General features: G+C 36.7%; 1 protein-coding gene across 2 annotated transcripts in view; it reads left to right on the top strand.

The window, feature by feature from the left end:
* The first annotated feature begins 335 nt into the window (after positions 1 to 335).
* Positions 336 to 19,528, top strand: part of LOC149814774 (uncharacterized) — a 56,608-nt gene continuing 37,415 nt past the window's right edge. Inside the window, exons 1-2 of one of the 2 annotated variants that reach the window (XM_089988654.1) lie at positions 336 to 516; positions 4,720 to 4,820. In XM_089988654.1, coding sequence (XP_089844780.1) covers positions 385 to 516; positions 4,720 to 4,820 — 233 coding nt within the window. In that variant the 5' untranslated portion in view covers positions 336 to 384. The remainder of the gene's footprint in view (positions 517 to 4,719; positions 4,821 to 19,528) is intronic. The other variant, XM_089988653.1, reaches the window with a different exon arrangement.

Here is a 19,528-nt window from a genome sequence, read left to right as displayed (position 1 = left end):
CCTTGATGATCAGCCAGATTTTTGCCATGTTTGAGGGATTTGCATGTCCGAAGATCAATATGTCGTCCGCGAACTGGAGCATCTAGAAATCTTGCAGTTCAGGGAGCTGCAAGACTTCTTCATGTTTTATGATAACATTGAGAGCACCATAAAATAAAATGTTTTCGTTATATTATGATAAATTTTATGCCTTAGACCTCATATGGGACATGCTAGGGTCGAGATAGACCCGATCCAGATCCGGAACGTTGGCATCTTTTTTCAAGTAAATTACCAAATTATTTCACAGGCTCTTCAAATATTTACGTCCGCTCGCCCCATTTTCATGAGGCCACAATTTCTCTCTCTCGAGGGAGAAAAAACTGCACAATCTATCGTCATCTCATGGATGTCTTCAAGTCTAGTCCTCGATCCTTCAAGATGGGTCGGAGGTGTCCTTTGGCTGTGGAACTGAAGGAGATGGTCTCCAAGAAGCTCGTCGAATTCTTGGGCACCTATTCAGACGACGTTCTGGCGGTAATTTTGCCCTCCAGTACTCACGCTTTTCTTTTCTTTTTTCTTTTTTGAGGGTTTACTCGCTGTGGGTGTTTGCTATTTTGATACTATCTGGCTCTTTTAGTTGCGGAAAATTTGTGGGTTTCTGATCATCTGTTGGGTGATTTATTTGCTTAGGTTCACAATTAGTTGTTGATTTTTTTTTCCAACCCACTGGTGGTTATGTATTTTATTCTGTATTTGTTGTTAATTTTTGTTTTTTGATGATTAGAGTGCGGTTTTTTCAGTTTAGTATGACAACCAATTGTGGGCATATAACGACAGTAACAATTCATACGTCTAACAGATTATCAAGATAACGAAATTCTCATTGTGTGTAGTGTAACGACCCCAACTCCGTCCTTTTCAAAAATGCAAATTTTTTTTTTTTATACGCAGATACCTTCCCAAGGATCTGGGGTCCTCACAGTTCCACTCTCCATTGGATATCCCATCACCACAAATGTACTTACAATCATCATCAATGAGTAGTAACACCAACCATTTATTTACGAACCGAAGTACATTGTTATTGCCATTCTTTATTCAACCAAAGAGTACAAAAAAACTGAAAATAACAATGGAGCCAAGAACAAAAAGTAATGCCACTCTGCCACTGCCGAAACTGTCTAACCCAAAAATGTGACTCTCGTCTATCCTCCGTGAACAGCCCATCCCTCACTGCTCACCATTCCCTGTAAACCAACGAAGTAGAAGGGTCAGAACAAAATTCTGAGCACTATTATTTCAAGGAAATTAGGTGAGACAACGATCATGAATAAGATTTCATATGTTAGTTTGAGTGAGTGCAGATACAACCAACATGCAACATCTGACCTTGCATATATGTGACAGATTGTGTATACTCACAGCTAAAGAACAGTAACACACAACAATACCAAACCATATCAACATGCTTTTAAGAAATGAATTGCAAACATTTACCATATCATGAACTAGAGATCATTTCAATTGATGCATGACTTAGTGCAAAAAAGAAAATGCATGACTTCCTTATTATCTTACATTTACGTTTGAGTTTTCTTTCCATATGCATGACCTTATTTAATGCATACAACTTTAAGTTTCTCTTTTAAATTTCCATCGCCCGCGGATACACCAAACGGGTAAAAATCCCCGAGGTCAAGTAGGTTCCCAGGGTAGATTAGCACACAAATTGGTATTTTATTACTGGGTTCCAACCTAGCCCTCGACCGAGTCACCCTCGGAACATTAGACCTCCCCATCTAATGTCGGGGACACAAGGGACACCCCACGCCCACAAGTGCCACTTCCTTTGGTACCAAACAAATTCATAGTTGTGACCAACTCCACTCCCGGGTAAAGTGGCGGGTTCTCCCTAAAACCGTGGTCAGGAGAAAGAACCTCCATATCGGGTTCTGGGGGCCAAATTCACGCACACGGAGTTTTTGTATCCTCACAGCCTCCTCAGGACTGGAAACTCTAAGATCTCCATTCTCCAGATGGAAGACCTTAGATCAAAAGTTACACTGTTCTTTATTATGTTTTTATTTAATTCAGTTCTTAATCTTGCAACACCCTATGCAAAAGTGAAGTGTAAAGCTCGCATACACCCCTGCGAGAACTCATATGGGACTCCCACCCACGAATACCATGTGAACAGTGTAGTAGTGTGCCACCATCTTACGTTGTGTAAGTGATGCAGTCAATGTGGAAACAAAACCAACTTTCTTAACAAAGTGCATAAATTATCACACCATATGCATGTACCATCCATGTACAAGTGTCTCTATGACACCCCCTACCTCTTATGCATTCATCCATCGTTCATAAATTCATGATAACAATCCATGCATGATATCACATTTTAAAACCCACATTGATCCATATATGCACATGAGGCATTAAACAATACATACTTCCATGTAACATGCCACATATTTCAACAATCATTCATGATTAACACAAACAGCAGTATACTAACCAAGCTCACATTTAACTATCATGGAATGAAATGTTATCATTCATCCATTCATCAGTAATTGTGTAAATCCCAGCACCTACTATGAGGAGTAGTTAGGCTTGCCATTCCCGGGCCTTTCGTCCTACTGTCTAAGTAGTCCACACTACTTAGACTGCTGGCTGGAATTGGATCATCCAGCACATCCCTGATCATGTTACTGCACACACACCATCTTAAAACGAAAGAAAAGAACAAACAGTCTATTCCCCTACGGCTGGTGGCTTTATAACAAAGAAAACACACCATTTGCAGCCAACTACGGAAGAACAGTAATAGCATTTAAAAAAAAATATGCTAATAATGGCAGCCATCGGAACCCAATGAATGTATCCAACGGGTCAGGCTGCTGTCATGCCTGTTACAACATTTGTGCAACCCTTGCACCCAACCTCTTTCTACAATAGGATGACCAGATTTGACACAACAACCATAATCTTCCATTGTTTTCTCTAAATTTCAAGAATACAATGTGTAAATTAAGACACAACAAATTCTCATGCATGCATCAATAACATATTTAACTTCATCGAGTGAATGGCAAGAATCATGATCTAAATACACCCTCAACTTCATCGAGTTTTTCAGCTTTTAAACTACCATTTCCACGTTATATTCTAAGCAAATATTTTCAGAATACCAAAGAAAATAACAGGTTATATATACCGTAATCTACTACAAATTAGAGCACACGAGATATAGCAAAAAACCTCTAGCTCAACGTACTCACACACACCCAGCCTGTGCTCATCGATTTCCAGGCTAAAGAACCCCCAAATCCGAGGTATTCCAAGCAAGAACTGGGCTGCCGTAACCGGCTGTCTTCGCCCTTCACCGATCCCATGTCGGCAAAAATGAAAATCCTAGGGTTTAGGGTTGGACCAGCCTTATCCCCCAACCCGGATCGCTACCCCTAAACCCCTCTTTTTATTTCTTGAAAGAAAACCCCCGTAACAGTCCGAAATCCTATCCCCATAACCTCCCTCTCCTCAAACCCTCATACAAGATCGAACCCACGTTCGATCCCTTATCCATTTCCGAGAATAGCCGTACCTTTTTACGGCGATTTTCCGGTGGCTGGAGGCTCCCGTCGCGAAGAGGCGCAGGCTAATGGCGTTTCCCCCCTACTGCCGTGAAGGAAGATCCTCGCAAGAGCCTTGACAGGGGCGGATGGTCGAAGCTCCTGTCGTGAAGAGCTCCTTCCTCCATTGTGCGCACCAACCGTGAGAGGGAGGAAGACCGAGGGGGAGGAAATTGAAAGCTTGACTGAGGGGATTCCCCTCCTCTTTTATGCCGAGCTCCCCCTTTTCCACCTCCTTCCGAGAAAAGAGGGGTTGGTTACGTTTTGCGTAACCCCCCTTTCACCCTCTCGAAATCTTTGAAATGCAAGAATCGTGCTTGAGGCACGATTCTTGATTTTTATTTCATAAGTCTCGTACTCGGGTCCGGGTCCAAACCCTGCGACCCGCAACACCCGATCCAACATATGCTTGGATCCGGGTCTTTCTGAACTAACGGATCCTCAGTTGGATCCTCGTGGGTCCAACTGTGGATCCGACCCTAATAACTAAGTATTTACCCAATTAAAATTATTATTAAAAATCTTAATTTAACACCCATTTATTTATTCCTTCATGGGTCCGGATATCGGGTCCTAGACCCAAATCGACTAAGTATACCCTATTTCTTCCGGATATTACATGTAGTGTATGTATTGATCGTGAGAAAATAATAGTAAAAACATGATTATTCACACACACACACACACTGACGATTTCGTTATTTTGATAATTCGGTAGATACTTGTATGAATTCTTTTTATTGCTAATTTCATTATTTTGATTGTTTTATAGCCAGTTATGTCAATTTCTTGTATACGTAATGGTGATTGCTGTCATCATCGTCATTATTGTTATTATTATTACAGCATTCATTATAGATTTGTGGGTGTGCAACGACCACACTGACAATCATTTTTACATATTGTTTTGTGATGAATTGTCCATAAATGACTATTGGAGAACTGAATCTGAATGCATGAGGTGTTTCATGCTGTGGCTGGTCACCAGTAATTGTTAGACAATGAGACATGCATGACTTGTCTCCATGTCTATTGATTTCATGCCTTTCTCAGCATATTTTCCTGTTAGGAAATATTTGAATTTTTGTGCTATATATTACAGGAATATATTGTTGTGCTTGTGTGCAATGGCAAGCATCAAAATCAAGCACGGGATGATCTAGAGGCTTTTCTTGGTGATAACAGCAGCGCTTTTGTTGACTGGTATCATATTCTGTTAGTTAATTGCTCTCCTAGTTAGCAACTATTATGTCTTTCTTTTTATTTCATTTCTTGAACCTGGAACTTACGTTGGCTACTGCATAGTTCAAAATGTTTTGTCTTTTCTTTTGAAATTATGTGGTTTTTTCTTTTTTTTAGATGTCTTTTCGTATTCTGGCAGTAATGTATTTTCTCTATGTTGTAGTTTTTGTTTGAATGTTAGTCTATACTGGTGTATGCTATGTCACTTTCTTCCATGCTGTTTCTAATTTAAGACTATAATTAAAAACTATAAGATGCCTATGCTATGCATGGGATGCTTGGCAAACACGCATACTTATGTAAGCTGTAATGGATAAATAAAAAAAGGAAAAAAGAATAAAAAGAAAGAATAATGATAAGATTCCTATAAAAAACAATAATAAGAAGAAAGTAATAGATTTCTTAACACAAACCAAACATTTTCATGGCCTTATGCATGGACTCATGGAGGAGCAAAAAGATATAGTGATTTACATAAAGAAAAAAACCATTGTAAGAACTTAAAATATTAACTTGTGAAAATGAGAATCTTAAGAAAAACTCTTGGAAAAAGTTCCAAGTAATAACCTTGTAAAAAAGAATAGGAGACTACTACACAGAAATTTTAGAGAACAAATAAAATAAATTAATATCTATAAACTTCCAAGCAATGTTGTGAAAAGCATTGAGGCACTCCACCAAAATCTGAGGCGAGGCGTAAAGCGTAAGCCTCAATTTTTTGTTTGAAAACTTAAAAAAAAACTATAAAAAGTATCTAAAATTATAAATAAATAAATAAATGCTTTATTGATGAAGCAACAACCTGCAAGAAATAAAAAATCTCAAATAAATACCGAAAAATATGAGATTAACATATAAAACTAACATTAATGCAACAACTTGATCTACGTAAGTATCTAAGAAATAAAATATGAGCATTCATTCAATAAAAAATTAACATTAACAACATCATGTCATAATTAGAAAATGCATATTAGCATTAACCAAACGTTAATATATTTGTCCAAAACTCTTCAAAATGAGAGTGTTAACATTCGCAAGTGCAAATGAAAGGCCCCCAAAAACATATAAATGCCCATAGCCCTATGATATGAATTAGGGCCTAGGCTCTTCTTGTGTCTCTTCATCATCATTCATCCTCATTTTCTGACTTTTCATCATTTGCACTTTCTTCCTCCACATCCTTGGTCACTTCTTTTGCTTTTTTTTTTCCTTCAATAAAAAATCATGTATTAAATACTTATTTTATCTAATTAAAAAAATACATTTATATTAATAGCAAGGTAAAAGGAATATAGCTTTACTTGGATCTTTTAAAGACTTGTCTTACCTAGAACTACTTTGTAAATCATGAGGTAAAATGACTTTTTCGATAGGCACATGCTCAATGGCATTTATGTCGAAGTTTGGGTCCAACCATGAATCCTCCAACCAATTGGGATCTCTAGGCAACACTGGATCTTCCTTCTCCACAATCCACTCATCGTCTAAGTCTATATGATTTAGACATATAGGGTCTTTGGTAGCCCTTCTCATATTTTTCTCTCTTAATTTCATATTGTACATGACAAAAACCAATGCATTCATATTCTCTTGTTCAAGTCTATTCCTTCGTTTTGTATGCACCTATAATTCTAAATCATTGATAATCAATTATAAAATAATTAAACTTATACAAATGTATTTCAAAAATAAAATACAAAGTCACAAACCAATGAGAAAGTACTCCAATTCCTCTCATAGTTCGATGCACTATATGTCAAACTTATAATTCGAATTGCAAAATTCATCAATTCAGGATTTTCGTGCCCAAAAGAACTCCACTAATTAGCTGCATTCAAATAAAACAATAAAAAATTGATAAAAACATTAAGAATGTCATAATTAACAAAAAAATAATAAAACATAAACAAAATATTAACAAGTAACAACATAATTGCAAACTTACCAGGACTTTTTAATTTTCTTATTGTAATAGTTGCCCTTCTACCAAACAACCCATTTGCCTTTTTAAATGCATCAATTTATGTTATAATTTTCAATCGAACATTTGCATCAAGAACCAATTTTTCAACACAATCATAAAAGCCACTAATAACTTCTGTATCCAGGTTGAAGTTGTCAGCACAATGAAAATGAAGATTTAAATAATAGGCAGCTGCATGCAAGGGCTTATGAAGTTGCAAGTATCATCGTCTATCAATGATGTTCCAAATAGGTTTATATTTTTTTTCAACATTGTCAAGGTTTGAAGCAATTTCCTCCTTTGCTCTATCAATTGCCTCATACAAAAATCTCACATCAGACTCATCTGCATCCACTAATCGCAACACTTTCATGATAGGTAGTGTAGCTTTAATTGCATATGATATAGTAACCCAAAACTTATGATCATTAAGAACAATATAAAAAATATTTTTAGCATCAGATTTCTTATAATAATTAAATGATCTAAAATTTGAACATAAGAACATCAACTTCAACTCTTTCTTATAACATCCAATACTATGAAACATGAAATATGTTGTAGCGAAACAAGTGATGATTGGACGTAGAAGTTCTTTCTTCTTTGTGAACTTTCTCATCAAATTTAATACTCATGCATGACTATAGATATATCTTGTAATTTTTTTTGCCTTTTTCACTATATCTTTAAAAATTGGTCTTTTCAATATCTTCTAACATCAGATTCAAGCAATGTGCCGCACATGGTCTCCAAAAATATGTTTTTTCTGTTGTTATCATATTCCCAGCTGCTACATAATTTGGTGCATTATCTGTAATGAATTGCACTATATTCCTTTCACCAACTTCTTTAACAACTTTAAACAACTTAAACAAATTTGTAATAGTTTTTTTCATGTCATTGATGTCAACAAACTTAAAAAATATTGCCTCAGATGAGCTGTTCACAGGAAAATTAATTAAGTTTCTTCCTTTTCCATCTATCCAACTATTTACCATAATGGTGCAACCAACTTTTGACCATTCTTTTTTTGAACTCTAAAAAAATTTTATGAGTATGATCTACTTCGTCCTTCAAAATTTACGTTTTGATCTCGTGGTAAGAAGGTGGTTTGAACCTTCGCCCATAATTTGCAATAGCTTCTACCATTAGACCAAAATATGGACTGTTACAAAGATTAAATGATAGGGCATTAGAATAAAAAAATTTACCAAATGACACAACATACGTTTTTTCTCTCATCTATTTTGAAAGCAGTGCTTATTGTGGTTTGTTGTGCTTCTTTGTTCACAAAGAGGTTCATGGGACTACCTGCGCTTGTTTTTGCAATACTACATGATCCACTGGCTTCTTTGTTCACATTATCACATGTTGATGATCCAAAATAAACACTCCTCTCAATTTAAAACTTGTTTTGTTCATCTTGTTTCTTTTGCTTCCGATCCCTTAGATGATTTTGAAAAAATCTTTTCACATCAGGTGGAACCGCTTCGCACAAGCTTATGCCATGTTTCATGCCAGCTAAGTGATGTTTCAGCCTATAGATGCCTCATGTAGTCTCTTTATGACAATAATTGCAAATTACATATCCTACGAGTTTGGAATCTTTAGTAGGATTTGGAACTTTAGCTCCATGATCCCATCTTACATCTCTCTTCATTTTTCAACTGCAAAAATACATATAAGAAAATATATATTAACATAGAAATTTATAAAAACTCAAAGAGTTAAAAAAAACTGAGACAATGCTTTATATAATCCAATGAATTTATATTCATATTCAATAAGAATCAACATGTATTACACACGAATTCCAATTAAACATCCACCAGGAATTGCATGTTAAAACAAATTTTATAACTGAGAAACTGATTATATAATTGAGAAACTAATTATATAACATGTAAATTAATTATATAGCTGTGAAAAAAACTGATTATACATAGGCAAATATGATCATACATAAGTAAATCTGATCATACATAGGCAAATCTGAACAGACATATATATGAAAAATCTGATCATAAGCAAATCTCGACACTTACATATGAAAATCTGAACATAAGAACATCTAGAAAAACATATATATATAAAATCTGACCTAGAATTTGCAAGCATAATGTCCAACCAATTGAACCATATGCCATTTTTTATACAAGGGCTACATAAATTCTCTATAAGCCATCTAGATGAACCTATACAAGAATTAACCGAGTTGAACACCAATTATTCATGCTCTGTTCGGCCACAAACTGCTCATGGCTCGGGTCATCAAGCTCGTTTGATGAGCCCAAATGAGCTTCATCCGCGAGAAACAAATTATATAGCCCAAATGAGCTGCAGTTCGCACAAGCTTACACCAAGAGAGTTGAGCCATGAGCAGGTCGGTTGGATTACCAGCTCTACTTGCTCCAACATGGTATAAGAACCTCAAGCTTCATCTACTTTCCAACTTTCATCAAGTTTTGGATGTTGCAGAATCATCAGATTAACTTTGAACCAAAAGAACCCAAATATATATATATATGAAAAATCTGGACACACACATACATATTAAAATCTGAATAATGCATACATAGAAAAATATTAAAATCTGAATATATGCATACATAGAAAAATATGCACACATACATAGAAAAATGCGTACCTTAATTCTTCTTCTTCTTCTCTGCTTGCAAGAGAGACGAGAGAGGTGGGAGAGACCGAGACGGATGAGAGAGACCGAGAGAGGTGGGAGAGACGAGAGAGGTGGGAGTGACCGAGAGAGACGAGAGAGGTGGGAGAGATGAGAGAGACCAGAGAGGTGGGAGAGAGCGAGTGAGAAGACAGAGGGCCCCCGACCCTAATTAGGGTCGGGGGACCCTCTAAATCTTCCCTAAATTTTGGTCAAATGGGGGCTTTGACCCCCATTTGACCAAAACATTAACACGGGCGTGCCTCGCCCCGAGGCGTATGCCTCAAAGCGTATGAGGCGTACGCCTCAGGGCATTTGCATTTTTTTAGCGCCTCAAGGCACAAAGGCCCTCGCCTTGAGGCGAGGCATGCTTTTGGTGCCTTGAGGTGTGTTTTTAATAACACTGTTTCCAAGTTTATAAAGAGCAAATAAAAATTGTAACATAGACGGAAAGTACTAATTCTTCCTTCCCATTTTTAATAGCTTCCACATGCTGTATATTATGTCTTTTGCTCCTGGATATTTGTGCTTATGGAGATCCTTTATTTGATTATTATCTATTCCAAAAACTAAACCATATGAAAATATTCTGGGGACCGACATCGACACCTTTTGAGGTGGAGTAGCTAAAGTGAAAGCTAGAGAAGATATCAAACCCAAGACCAACCCATATAAGATTTCCTGTTGTGATATACCCTTTTCCTGTCACCACACTTGTGCCTCTATCCCTCTCACAATAGACTTCACCTTGATGAACCTCTGTTTCCAACAGAAATAACAAGAGGACTTGGACGTGTACTTGTGTAGGCATGGGTTTTAAAGTAGATCAAGAATTTGATGTGCACACTGTTAAACTGTACCAGAAATAGGGCATAAAAGATGGCCATATTAGAGTCAGAAACTACTCTTATAAGACTTGACTTAATTGCCTTAAAACTACCACACCTATGTGTAATGAAGTGCCGGATGAAGTCTCCAAGAGCAAAACAAGAGAGCACGCACATACACAAATAGCCACTAATGGGCAAAAGAACAACACAACCACTTAAAGTGGTAAGGCACCCAAAAGAAGAGGAAAAATATATATTCCACTCAAAAGGCTTCAAAGAAGCATAGCTTACAATGGGGAGAAACCCCTTTATTTATAGACAAAAGAGGAGGCCTTGGAAGGGCTCCTAGAGGGACGTTGGAGCCCTTCCAACGGTCATAAATATGACCGTTGGAAGCTCCAACGTCTTCCTAGGTGGGGCCCATTCCAAGGTGGAAAAGAAAAAGAATAGAAAAAATAAAAAAGAAAGAAAAAAGGAAGTAAAAGAAAAAGGAGAAAAATTACAATATGCGATAAGAAGTAAAAAGACTGTTTTACCCCTATATGGGTCTATTTACAAAAGATATAAATATATATATATTTATATATGTAGATATAAATATATATATGTACAACATATTTTAACACCCCCCCTCAAACACACGGTGAGATCACCGAGAGTTTGCTAAGGAGAAAGAAGAAACGAGGCGATGGCAAAGCTTTGGTGAAGAAGTCCGCCAACTGGTACTCGGTTGGAACATAAGGCAATTGAATGGTGCCGCGTAGGAACTCATCACGAACATAATGGCAATCCATCTCAATGTGCTTTGTTCTTTCATGAAAAGTGTGATTGTTGGCAATGTAGATAGAGCTCTTGTTGTCGCAGCACAGCTTTGAGGGAGTTGAGAATGAGACTCCCATATCTTTAAGCAAACTTCTTAACCATACGATCTCCGTGGTGGTAGTGGCCATCGCACGATACTCTGCTTCAGTAGAAGAGAGTGAAACTTTCTGTTGCTTCTTACACCTCCAAGAGATAAGTGACTCTCCAAGAAACACACAATACCCTGTGGTAGAAATACGATCATCGGGGTTACCACCCCAATCAGAGTCAGTATAAGCAAGTAAAGTAAGAGGTGAAGAAGAGGGTAAGAATAATCCTTTTGTTATGGTGCCTTTCAGATATCTGATAATTCTCATGACAGCAGCCATGTGAATGGTGGAGGGAGCAGTCTGAAATTGACTTGCACTATGAACTGCATGAGAAATATCGGGCCTAGTGATGGATAAGTATGTGAGCGACCCAATCAATTGACGATAAGGTGTGGGATCAGCTAAAGGAGTGCCATCACTAGCTCTCATCTTGGCATTGATTATTTCTGGCGTCTCCACCTTCTTGTTATCAGTCAGTCCAGATTTGTCAATAATGTCGGAGGCAAGCTTCATCTGAGAGAGGACATACCCTTTGGGAGAGTATGCAACTTCAATTCCTAAAAAATATCTTAGATAACCAAGATCAGACATATCAAAATTCTCTTTGAGAATATTCTTAATAAGGTTAATACCTTCCTTATCATTACCTGTGATAATCATGTCATCAACATATAATAACAGAATTGTAATGTGATCATTAGAATTTTTAACAAACAAAGCAGTATCAGTATAACATGAGGAGAAACCATTATCAAGAACTACTTTGCTAAAAAGATCATACCAAGCTTTAGGTGCTTGTTTAAGACCATAGAGAGCTTTATTTAACTTTAGAATATTTCCTTTACCAATTTCAAGACCTGGCGGAGGATCCATAAGCACTTCTTTATATAAATTTCCATTTAAAAAAGCATTTTTAACGTCAAGTTGATATATAGGCCATTGTTTAATGGAGGCTAAGGCAATTAAAGTTCTCACACTAGTCATCCTAGCTACGGGAGCAAAGGTTTCCTCATAATCAATTCCATATTCTTGGGCATAGCCTTTTGCAACCAAACGAGCCTTGTATCTCTCAAGAGATCCATCACACTTGGTTTTAACTTTATATACCCATCTACACCCAATTGCCTTTTTTCCTGATGGTTGGGGAATAATACTCCAAGTTTGAGCTTTGTTAAGAGCCTCTAATTCAACTTTCATTGCTTCAATCCAATGTGGATGATCTTTAGCTTCTTTAAAGGAAGTAGGCTCATGATATGAATGAATTAACATGAGACAAGCCCTATAATTAGGTGAGAAAGATTCATAAGATACAAATTTTTGTGGAGGTCTACTATTACGAGAAGATCTCCTAGGTGCATTAATAGGTTCTTCTAATGAGAGATCTTGAGAATATCTTTCAAAAGCAGGTTGATGTTCAATTCCTGACCGCCGGGTATATACATTCATTTCATTAAGATTCTCATCTTGAGAATCATTACCATGCTGAAGTATATCATTATGATGGGAGATGCCATCACAAGTATTATCGCAAGTACTTGCATCTGGTGTTTCGATTCTAGGAGCAAGATCAAATAGGAAGGAATAGTCAAGGTTTTCTCTAGATGTGTGAACATCAAATCCATTTTGTTCTTCAAGAAAATTTACATTTCTTGATATATAGAGTTTATTATTTCGAGTGTCATAGCATCTATAACCTTTTTGATTTTCACCATATCCAATGAATGCACATTCAATAGCTTTAGGTGATAGTTTATCTTGTCCTTGAACAAGCACAAAACATTTACATCCAAATATCCTTAATCTATTAAAATCTGGAGTAATTTTGAATAATTTTTCAAAAGGTGATACATTTTTTAAAGAAGCAGAGGGCATACGATTGATTAAATATGTTGCAGTAAGAAGAGCTTCGGCCCAAAAGTTTTTAGGAACATTTTTAGAAATAAGAAGTGTTCTTGTAGTTTCAATTAAATGTCTATGTTTTCTTTCCGCAAGACCATTTTGTTGTGGGGTTTTAGGACAAGATCGTTGATGTAAAATTCCATTTGTTTTGAAATAATTTTGAAAATCTTTAGACATGTATTCTCCTCCAGAGTCGGATCTAAATATAGCTATATTGTTTTGAAATTGGTTTTGAATAAGAATATGAAATTCTTTAAAATTGTTAAAGACATCGGATTTATTTTTAATAATGTATACCCATGTATATCTAGTAAAGTCATCAACAAAACTAACATAGTAAGAGTAGCCTCCCTTGGACAGAACGGGTGCCGGTCCCCATACATCGGAATGCACAAGTTCAAAAGGTCTTTTTGACACAAAACTACTATGAGAATACGGAAGCGAATGAATTTTTCCAAGGATACAATCATTGCATGTGAATGTATTTGTATTACAAAATTTTTCCAAAAAAGGAAAGAGATACAATTTAGAAACACTAGGATGTCCAAGTCTTTTATGCCAAGTCTCAATATCTTTGGATTGAACATGATTACAAAATGATTTGGTTGGCAATGACAAAAAATCCATATAATAAAGATCCCCTCTTCTATGGCCTTGCCCAATCCGCTTCCCGGACCGGAGATCCTGCACATAGCAATGGGTAGGTGAAAAAGTGACATTACATTCAAAATCGGTAATTTGGGAAACGGAAAATAGATTTAAATTAAGTTTTGGAATAATTCGAATTTTGGGAACAAAAAATTCTTTGTTTTCATTATAAATTTTCTCAAGATTCCCAATGCCCTCAACATCCAAGGATGTTCCATCGGCAGTGGAGACAAAAGATTTAAATTTGTTGAGACTTGTTTTTGATAAGAGTGATGCATTCGGAGTCATATGAAAGGAGGCACCCGAATCAAGAATCCAAGAGGTCATACCTGGGAAGGAGGAGATAGCGGCGCCGGAAGTGGATGGTGTAGAAGAAAACTGAGAGGAGCTCATCTTCATGAATTGTTGAAGCGTTTCGGTAAGATGAGCAAGAGACTCTTTTATGTCACCATCTTTCTTTGAGTCTTCATTTGGAGGAACTTCACCGACGGAGGCCACCTTCTTTTTAAATCTTGGGCAATCCGGACGAATGTGGCCCGGTTCATTACAATTATGGCAAATGATTTTCCTTCCTCCACCACTATTATTTTTGAAGAAATGAGGAGGTTTGTATGGCCTTACATTGTTGCCGGGTCTAGATACGGCATGAACTTCATCAACATCTCGTTTTAATGCCAAACGAGTCTCTTCTTGACATAAGTCGGCCAAAATATCACTTAGAGGAGTAGAGGCCCTATGGAGAAGGGATCCTCTAAGTTGCTCAAATTCGGGGCGAAGCCCATGAATAAATTGAAAAAATCTTTCTTTTTCCATTTGCTCTTGCCTCATAGCAATAGCACTACCCTCCCATTGGGGTTCGAGAAGGACAAGTTCATCCCATAAAGAGGATAAGGCACTATAGTAGTCCCTAATACTCATATCACCTTGTTTAGTAGCTCTTACCTTTTCTTGTAGGAAGAAATGCCTAGCAAGGTCTCTTTGAGTGTACATGCCTTTCATAAAGAACCAAGCTTCATTAGCCTTCTTGAATTTGGCGAGATTTGCACAAATCTTTAATTCAACATTGTTCATGAACCATGCTAAAATTTTAGCATGCTCACTTTCCCAATCTTCTAATTTAGAAGAGTAATCAAGAATAGCCTTCTCTTTTTCCTCTTCGTTCAAAGCTTTTTCCTCATTACCTTCAAACTTAGTCAACTTCAATTGTGGTTCCGGAATGGTTCCACATACATAACCCCAAAGTTTTTTACCTTTGAGATTGTTTTCCATGGCGGCCGCCCACATGCGATAATTGGTCCCATCCAATTTGAATGAGAGGTCGATTTTTGCATCCTTGTTGGCCATTTGTAGAAGAGGAATATAAATGCACTAAAGAGAAGGATATTACTTGACAAAAGAAGATCCGATGAAGCTTTATCAACCAAGGCTCTGATACCATGTAATGAAGTGCCGGATGAAGTCTCCAAGAGCAAAACAAGAGAGCACGCACATACACAAATAGCCACTAATGGGCAAAAGAACAACACAACCACTTAAAGTGGTAAGGCACCCAAAAGAAGAGGAAAAATATATATTCCACTCAAAAGGCTTCAAAGAAGCATAGCTTACAATGGGGAGAAACCCCTTTATTTATAGACAAAAGAGGAGGCCTTGGAAGGGCTCCTAGAGGGACGTTGGAGCCCTTCCAACGGTCATAAATATGACCGTTGGAAGCTCCAACGTCTTCCTAGGTGGGGCCCATTCCAAGGTGGAAAAGAAAAAGAATAGAAAAAATAAAAAAGAAAGAAAAAAGGAAGTAAAAGAAAAAGGAGAAAAATTACAATATGCGATAAGAAGTAAAAAGACTGTTTTACCCCTATATGGGTCTATTTACAAAAGATATAAATATATATATATATTTATATATGTAGATATAAATATATATATGTACAACATATTTTAACACTATGGCTGAATATTGAAGTAAGAATCCTGCCTAATTTATGTCAGAAATGGGCTCAGAATTTGTCCTGAATCCTGCTGGAAAATCAGGCTTAGGACATTTTATGAGGATGTGTTTAGATTCTTTGGATTGAAAGAAAGGCTAATTTTGAAGACCTCTCTGTTGCGCGGATGGCCTGTATTGAGTTATATTGTGCACTTATTTCTATTTATAAAAAAAAGAAAGCATTAAGCGAAACGTTACCACAATAAATTCTGTTCATTTTATTTTAGGCAGGTATGATCCAGCCTTCACTGGTTTTCATGGCATTACTAAATTGAAACAGCTTCACGTTTCATTGGTGGTTGGTTGTTTCAGAAGTTTCCTTTATGTGATTTTGTTGTGTGCTTACTACTTTGTAATAGCATAGTGTAAAATTACTCTTCAGAATATCTCTCTCTCTCTCTCTCTCTCTCTATATATATATATATATATATATATATATATAAAGGGAATGAAAACCTCCCCAAACCTCCTCAATGAGAATTTTTTGGTGTTTTTTTCAAAATTCTGACTGTACAGATGTATTCAGCATGATTGATTTACTATAAAATGACACTTGGATCATGAATTTTGGATAGAAAAAATGGTATTTGGAGCCTCGAAAATTTATGAAAATTGTACGCCGTTGATTTTGAAACTTATAAAAACCTATCCATGTACCGGAATCAAAATGCTCCAAGAAAGATTCCTATAAAAACAAGCATATAGATTACATCTGTATTATTAAACCTGTTGGTAAGCTGAAACATTATGTAGAAAATAAGAAAATATGAGGAGGAAAAGGAGAGGAATTATCTGGGAATCGACAACCTCATTAGGTTCCTTATGGGCTGCGGTAAACCTTGATTAGATTAAATAGAGTTACAACATTTTTACATGGACAAAAATGCCCTGTATTAGAAATACATATTACATTATAAAACACGTGAATGAATATGGATATGGATCCAATAAAGGATCCATATTCATTCATATTCTAATACCCTCCCTCAAGTTGTGCATGGGTTTGGACCATGTGCAATTTTGTCTTCAAATACCAGAAACGTTGACTTGTGAGACCTTTTGTGAACATATCAACAACTTGGTCTTCTGAAGGCACATAAACCGGTTCAATCTCTTTGTCTGTTATTTTTTGTCTGATGAAGTGTTGATCAATCTCAATATGCTTGCTCCGACTCTGATGGACAAGATTTAATGCGATTTGTATTGCACTTTTATTATCACACATAAGTGTCGAACTTGAGATGTCCTTTCCCATCTCTATAAGCAAATGTTTAATCCAGGTCACTTCTGTTGTGGCAGCTGCCATAGATCTATACTCTGCCTTTGTGCTAGATCTTGCCACTGCTTTCTGTTTTCTGCTACTCCATGAGATCAGATTTTTTTCAATAAAAACACAGTATCTTGAGACAGACCTTCTCTCATCTAGATCCCCTACCCAGTCTGCATCTGTATATGCCAATATGTCATGTTTTGGTGTTTCCCATGAAGATTGTATATACGAGAGTCTATCACTCATTATGCCCTTTAAATAACAAAGAATGCGTTTAACAACAGACATGTGACCAATCCTCGGTTCATGCATGAACTGAGATACTTTATTAACAGAATATACAATGTCTGGTCTAGTAAAAGTAAGGTACTGTAACATACCCACCAAACTGCGATACTTGGTTGCATTAGGATATAATTCACCATCACAAATACTAAGCTTTTGGTTGATAACACTGGGTGTAGACAGAGGTTTTCAATTTGTCATTCCTGCTTTATCCAGAAGATCAAGAGTGTATTTGTGTTGAGTTAATGACATTTTTCCACCCTGTCTGTCCACCTCTACACCAAGAAAATATCTCAATTCCCCAAGATCTTTCATTTTGAACCGCATGCTCAATAAATCTTTAATTCGTTTAATATGGTCTGGAGCATTGCCAATGATAACTATATCATCAACATATATAAGCAAGAACACAATAGTAGTACCGTCCCTGAATATGAATAGAGAATGATCTAGTTGGGAACGAAAGAAACCGTGGTTCTGAATCTCTGAGGAGAAGCTTTCAAACCATGACCTGGAGGCTTGCTTCAAACCATATAGGGCTCTGTTTAATTTGCATACATATTCTTTTGGATTTCTCTCTGCATAACCTTGAGGTTGTTCCATGTAGACCTTTTCCTTTAAATCTCCATAAAGGAATGCGTTTTTAACATCAAGCTGACTAAGGGTCCACCCATGTTCAATTGTCAAGCTCAGTATGATGCGAATAGTTCTCATCTTCACCACTGGACTGAATGTCTCATCATAATCTTGACCATATTCTTGAGTAAAACCTTTGGCAACAAGGCGTGCCTTGTACCGTTCAATGCTACCATCCGGTTTATATTTAATCTTATATACCCATTTTGAACCAACAACATTTTTATCTAGAGGGCGACCAACTATCTCTCATGTTTGACACTCATGAAGTGCCTCGATCTCTTCATTCATCGCTTCAATGCATTTGTTGGATTGGATAGCTTGACAAAAACTAAGTGGTTCATCCTGCTTTTCAATCTTGGATAGAAAAATCTGAAAATCCATAGAAAAGTTATCATAACTAACCCACTTCTCAATAGGATGCCTTATCCTACCTGATCTTCTTGGTGCTTCTCTGCTATTAGACAATGTTACGTGTTCTCCAGCAGGTATATTTGTTTGCTCTTTGGGTCTTCTGATATGGACATTACCTTTGTATCTCAGACATTCTGTGTCTAATGCATCATCTGAAATCGTCTCACTATGTATGCTTTTAGGGGCCATAGTAGACTGTTTTGCAACATGGGAAGTGAGTTCAGCCATGGGTCATACCAATTAGCAACTGCGTCCACATGTTCACGATCATGACCTGCTTCATTTTCCAGAAAGCTATTTTCATCAAAAATAACATTTCTGAAAATTCTAATATTCTTATAGATAGGATCATAGCACCTGTACCCCTTGTACTTGTATGCATAACCTACAAATTGACATACATAAGCTTTGTCCTGAAATTTAGTTCTCATGGATTTATCAATGTCTACATAACATGTGCATCCAAAAACTCGTAGCTCATCATAATTAGGATGTACACCATATAGAACATAATGGAGAGACTGGTTTTCAAGAATAGTCATAAGAAGACAATTTATCACGAGTAGCAGTATGAAAACCTTCTGTCTAAAGATTAATAGGTAAGTTACAACCATGCATCATACTCATTGCACTCTCCACAATATGCCTATGTTTACGTTCGGCAATTCCATTTTGTTGTGGGGTGTACGGGCAAAAAACTCTATGAGACATCCCATTATCTTGGAGAAAATCTAAAAATTCTTTGGAGGAATACTCACCGCCCCCATCACATTGTAGGATTTGAATATTTTGGGAGAATTGAGTTTTAACGTAGGCATGAAAGTGACGGAAAATAAGAAAAACTTCTGATTTGTGTTTCATAAAGAATATTCAGGTAAAGCGAGATAAACTATCAATAAAGGACAGAATTTGCTTCCAGAAGAGGAAGGATTGGGAGTAGGACCCCAAACATCAGAACATATTATTTCAAAAGGCATGAAAGCTCTTTTATTTATTTGATGAAAGGCAAGTACATGACTCTTGCAGACCTGACAACTGGGACATATTTTGTCCCTCAGCAATGAAGGTGAAACAAACTCTGGAATAAAACCATGAGACACTAGTTTTTCAATAAAGACTACTACAATGACCAATATGAGAATGCCAAAG

Source organism: Nuphar pumila, chromosome 15 (genome assembly GCF_984573655.1).
Source record: "Nuphar pumila chromosome 15, dmNupPumi1.hap1.1, whole genome shotgun sequence".
Lineage (NCBI taxonomy): Eukaryota > Viridiplantae > Streptophyta > Magnoliopsida > Nymphaeales > Nymphaeaceae > Nuphar > Nuphar pumila.
The sequence above is the reverse complement of the archived record's forward strand: the minus strand, read 5'-3'. Positions and strand labels throughout refer to the sequence as shown.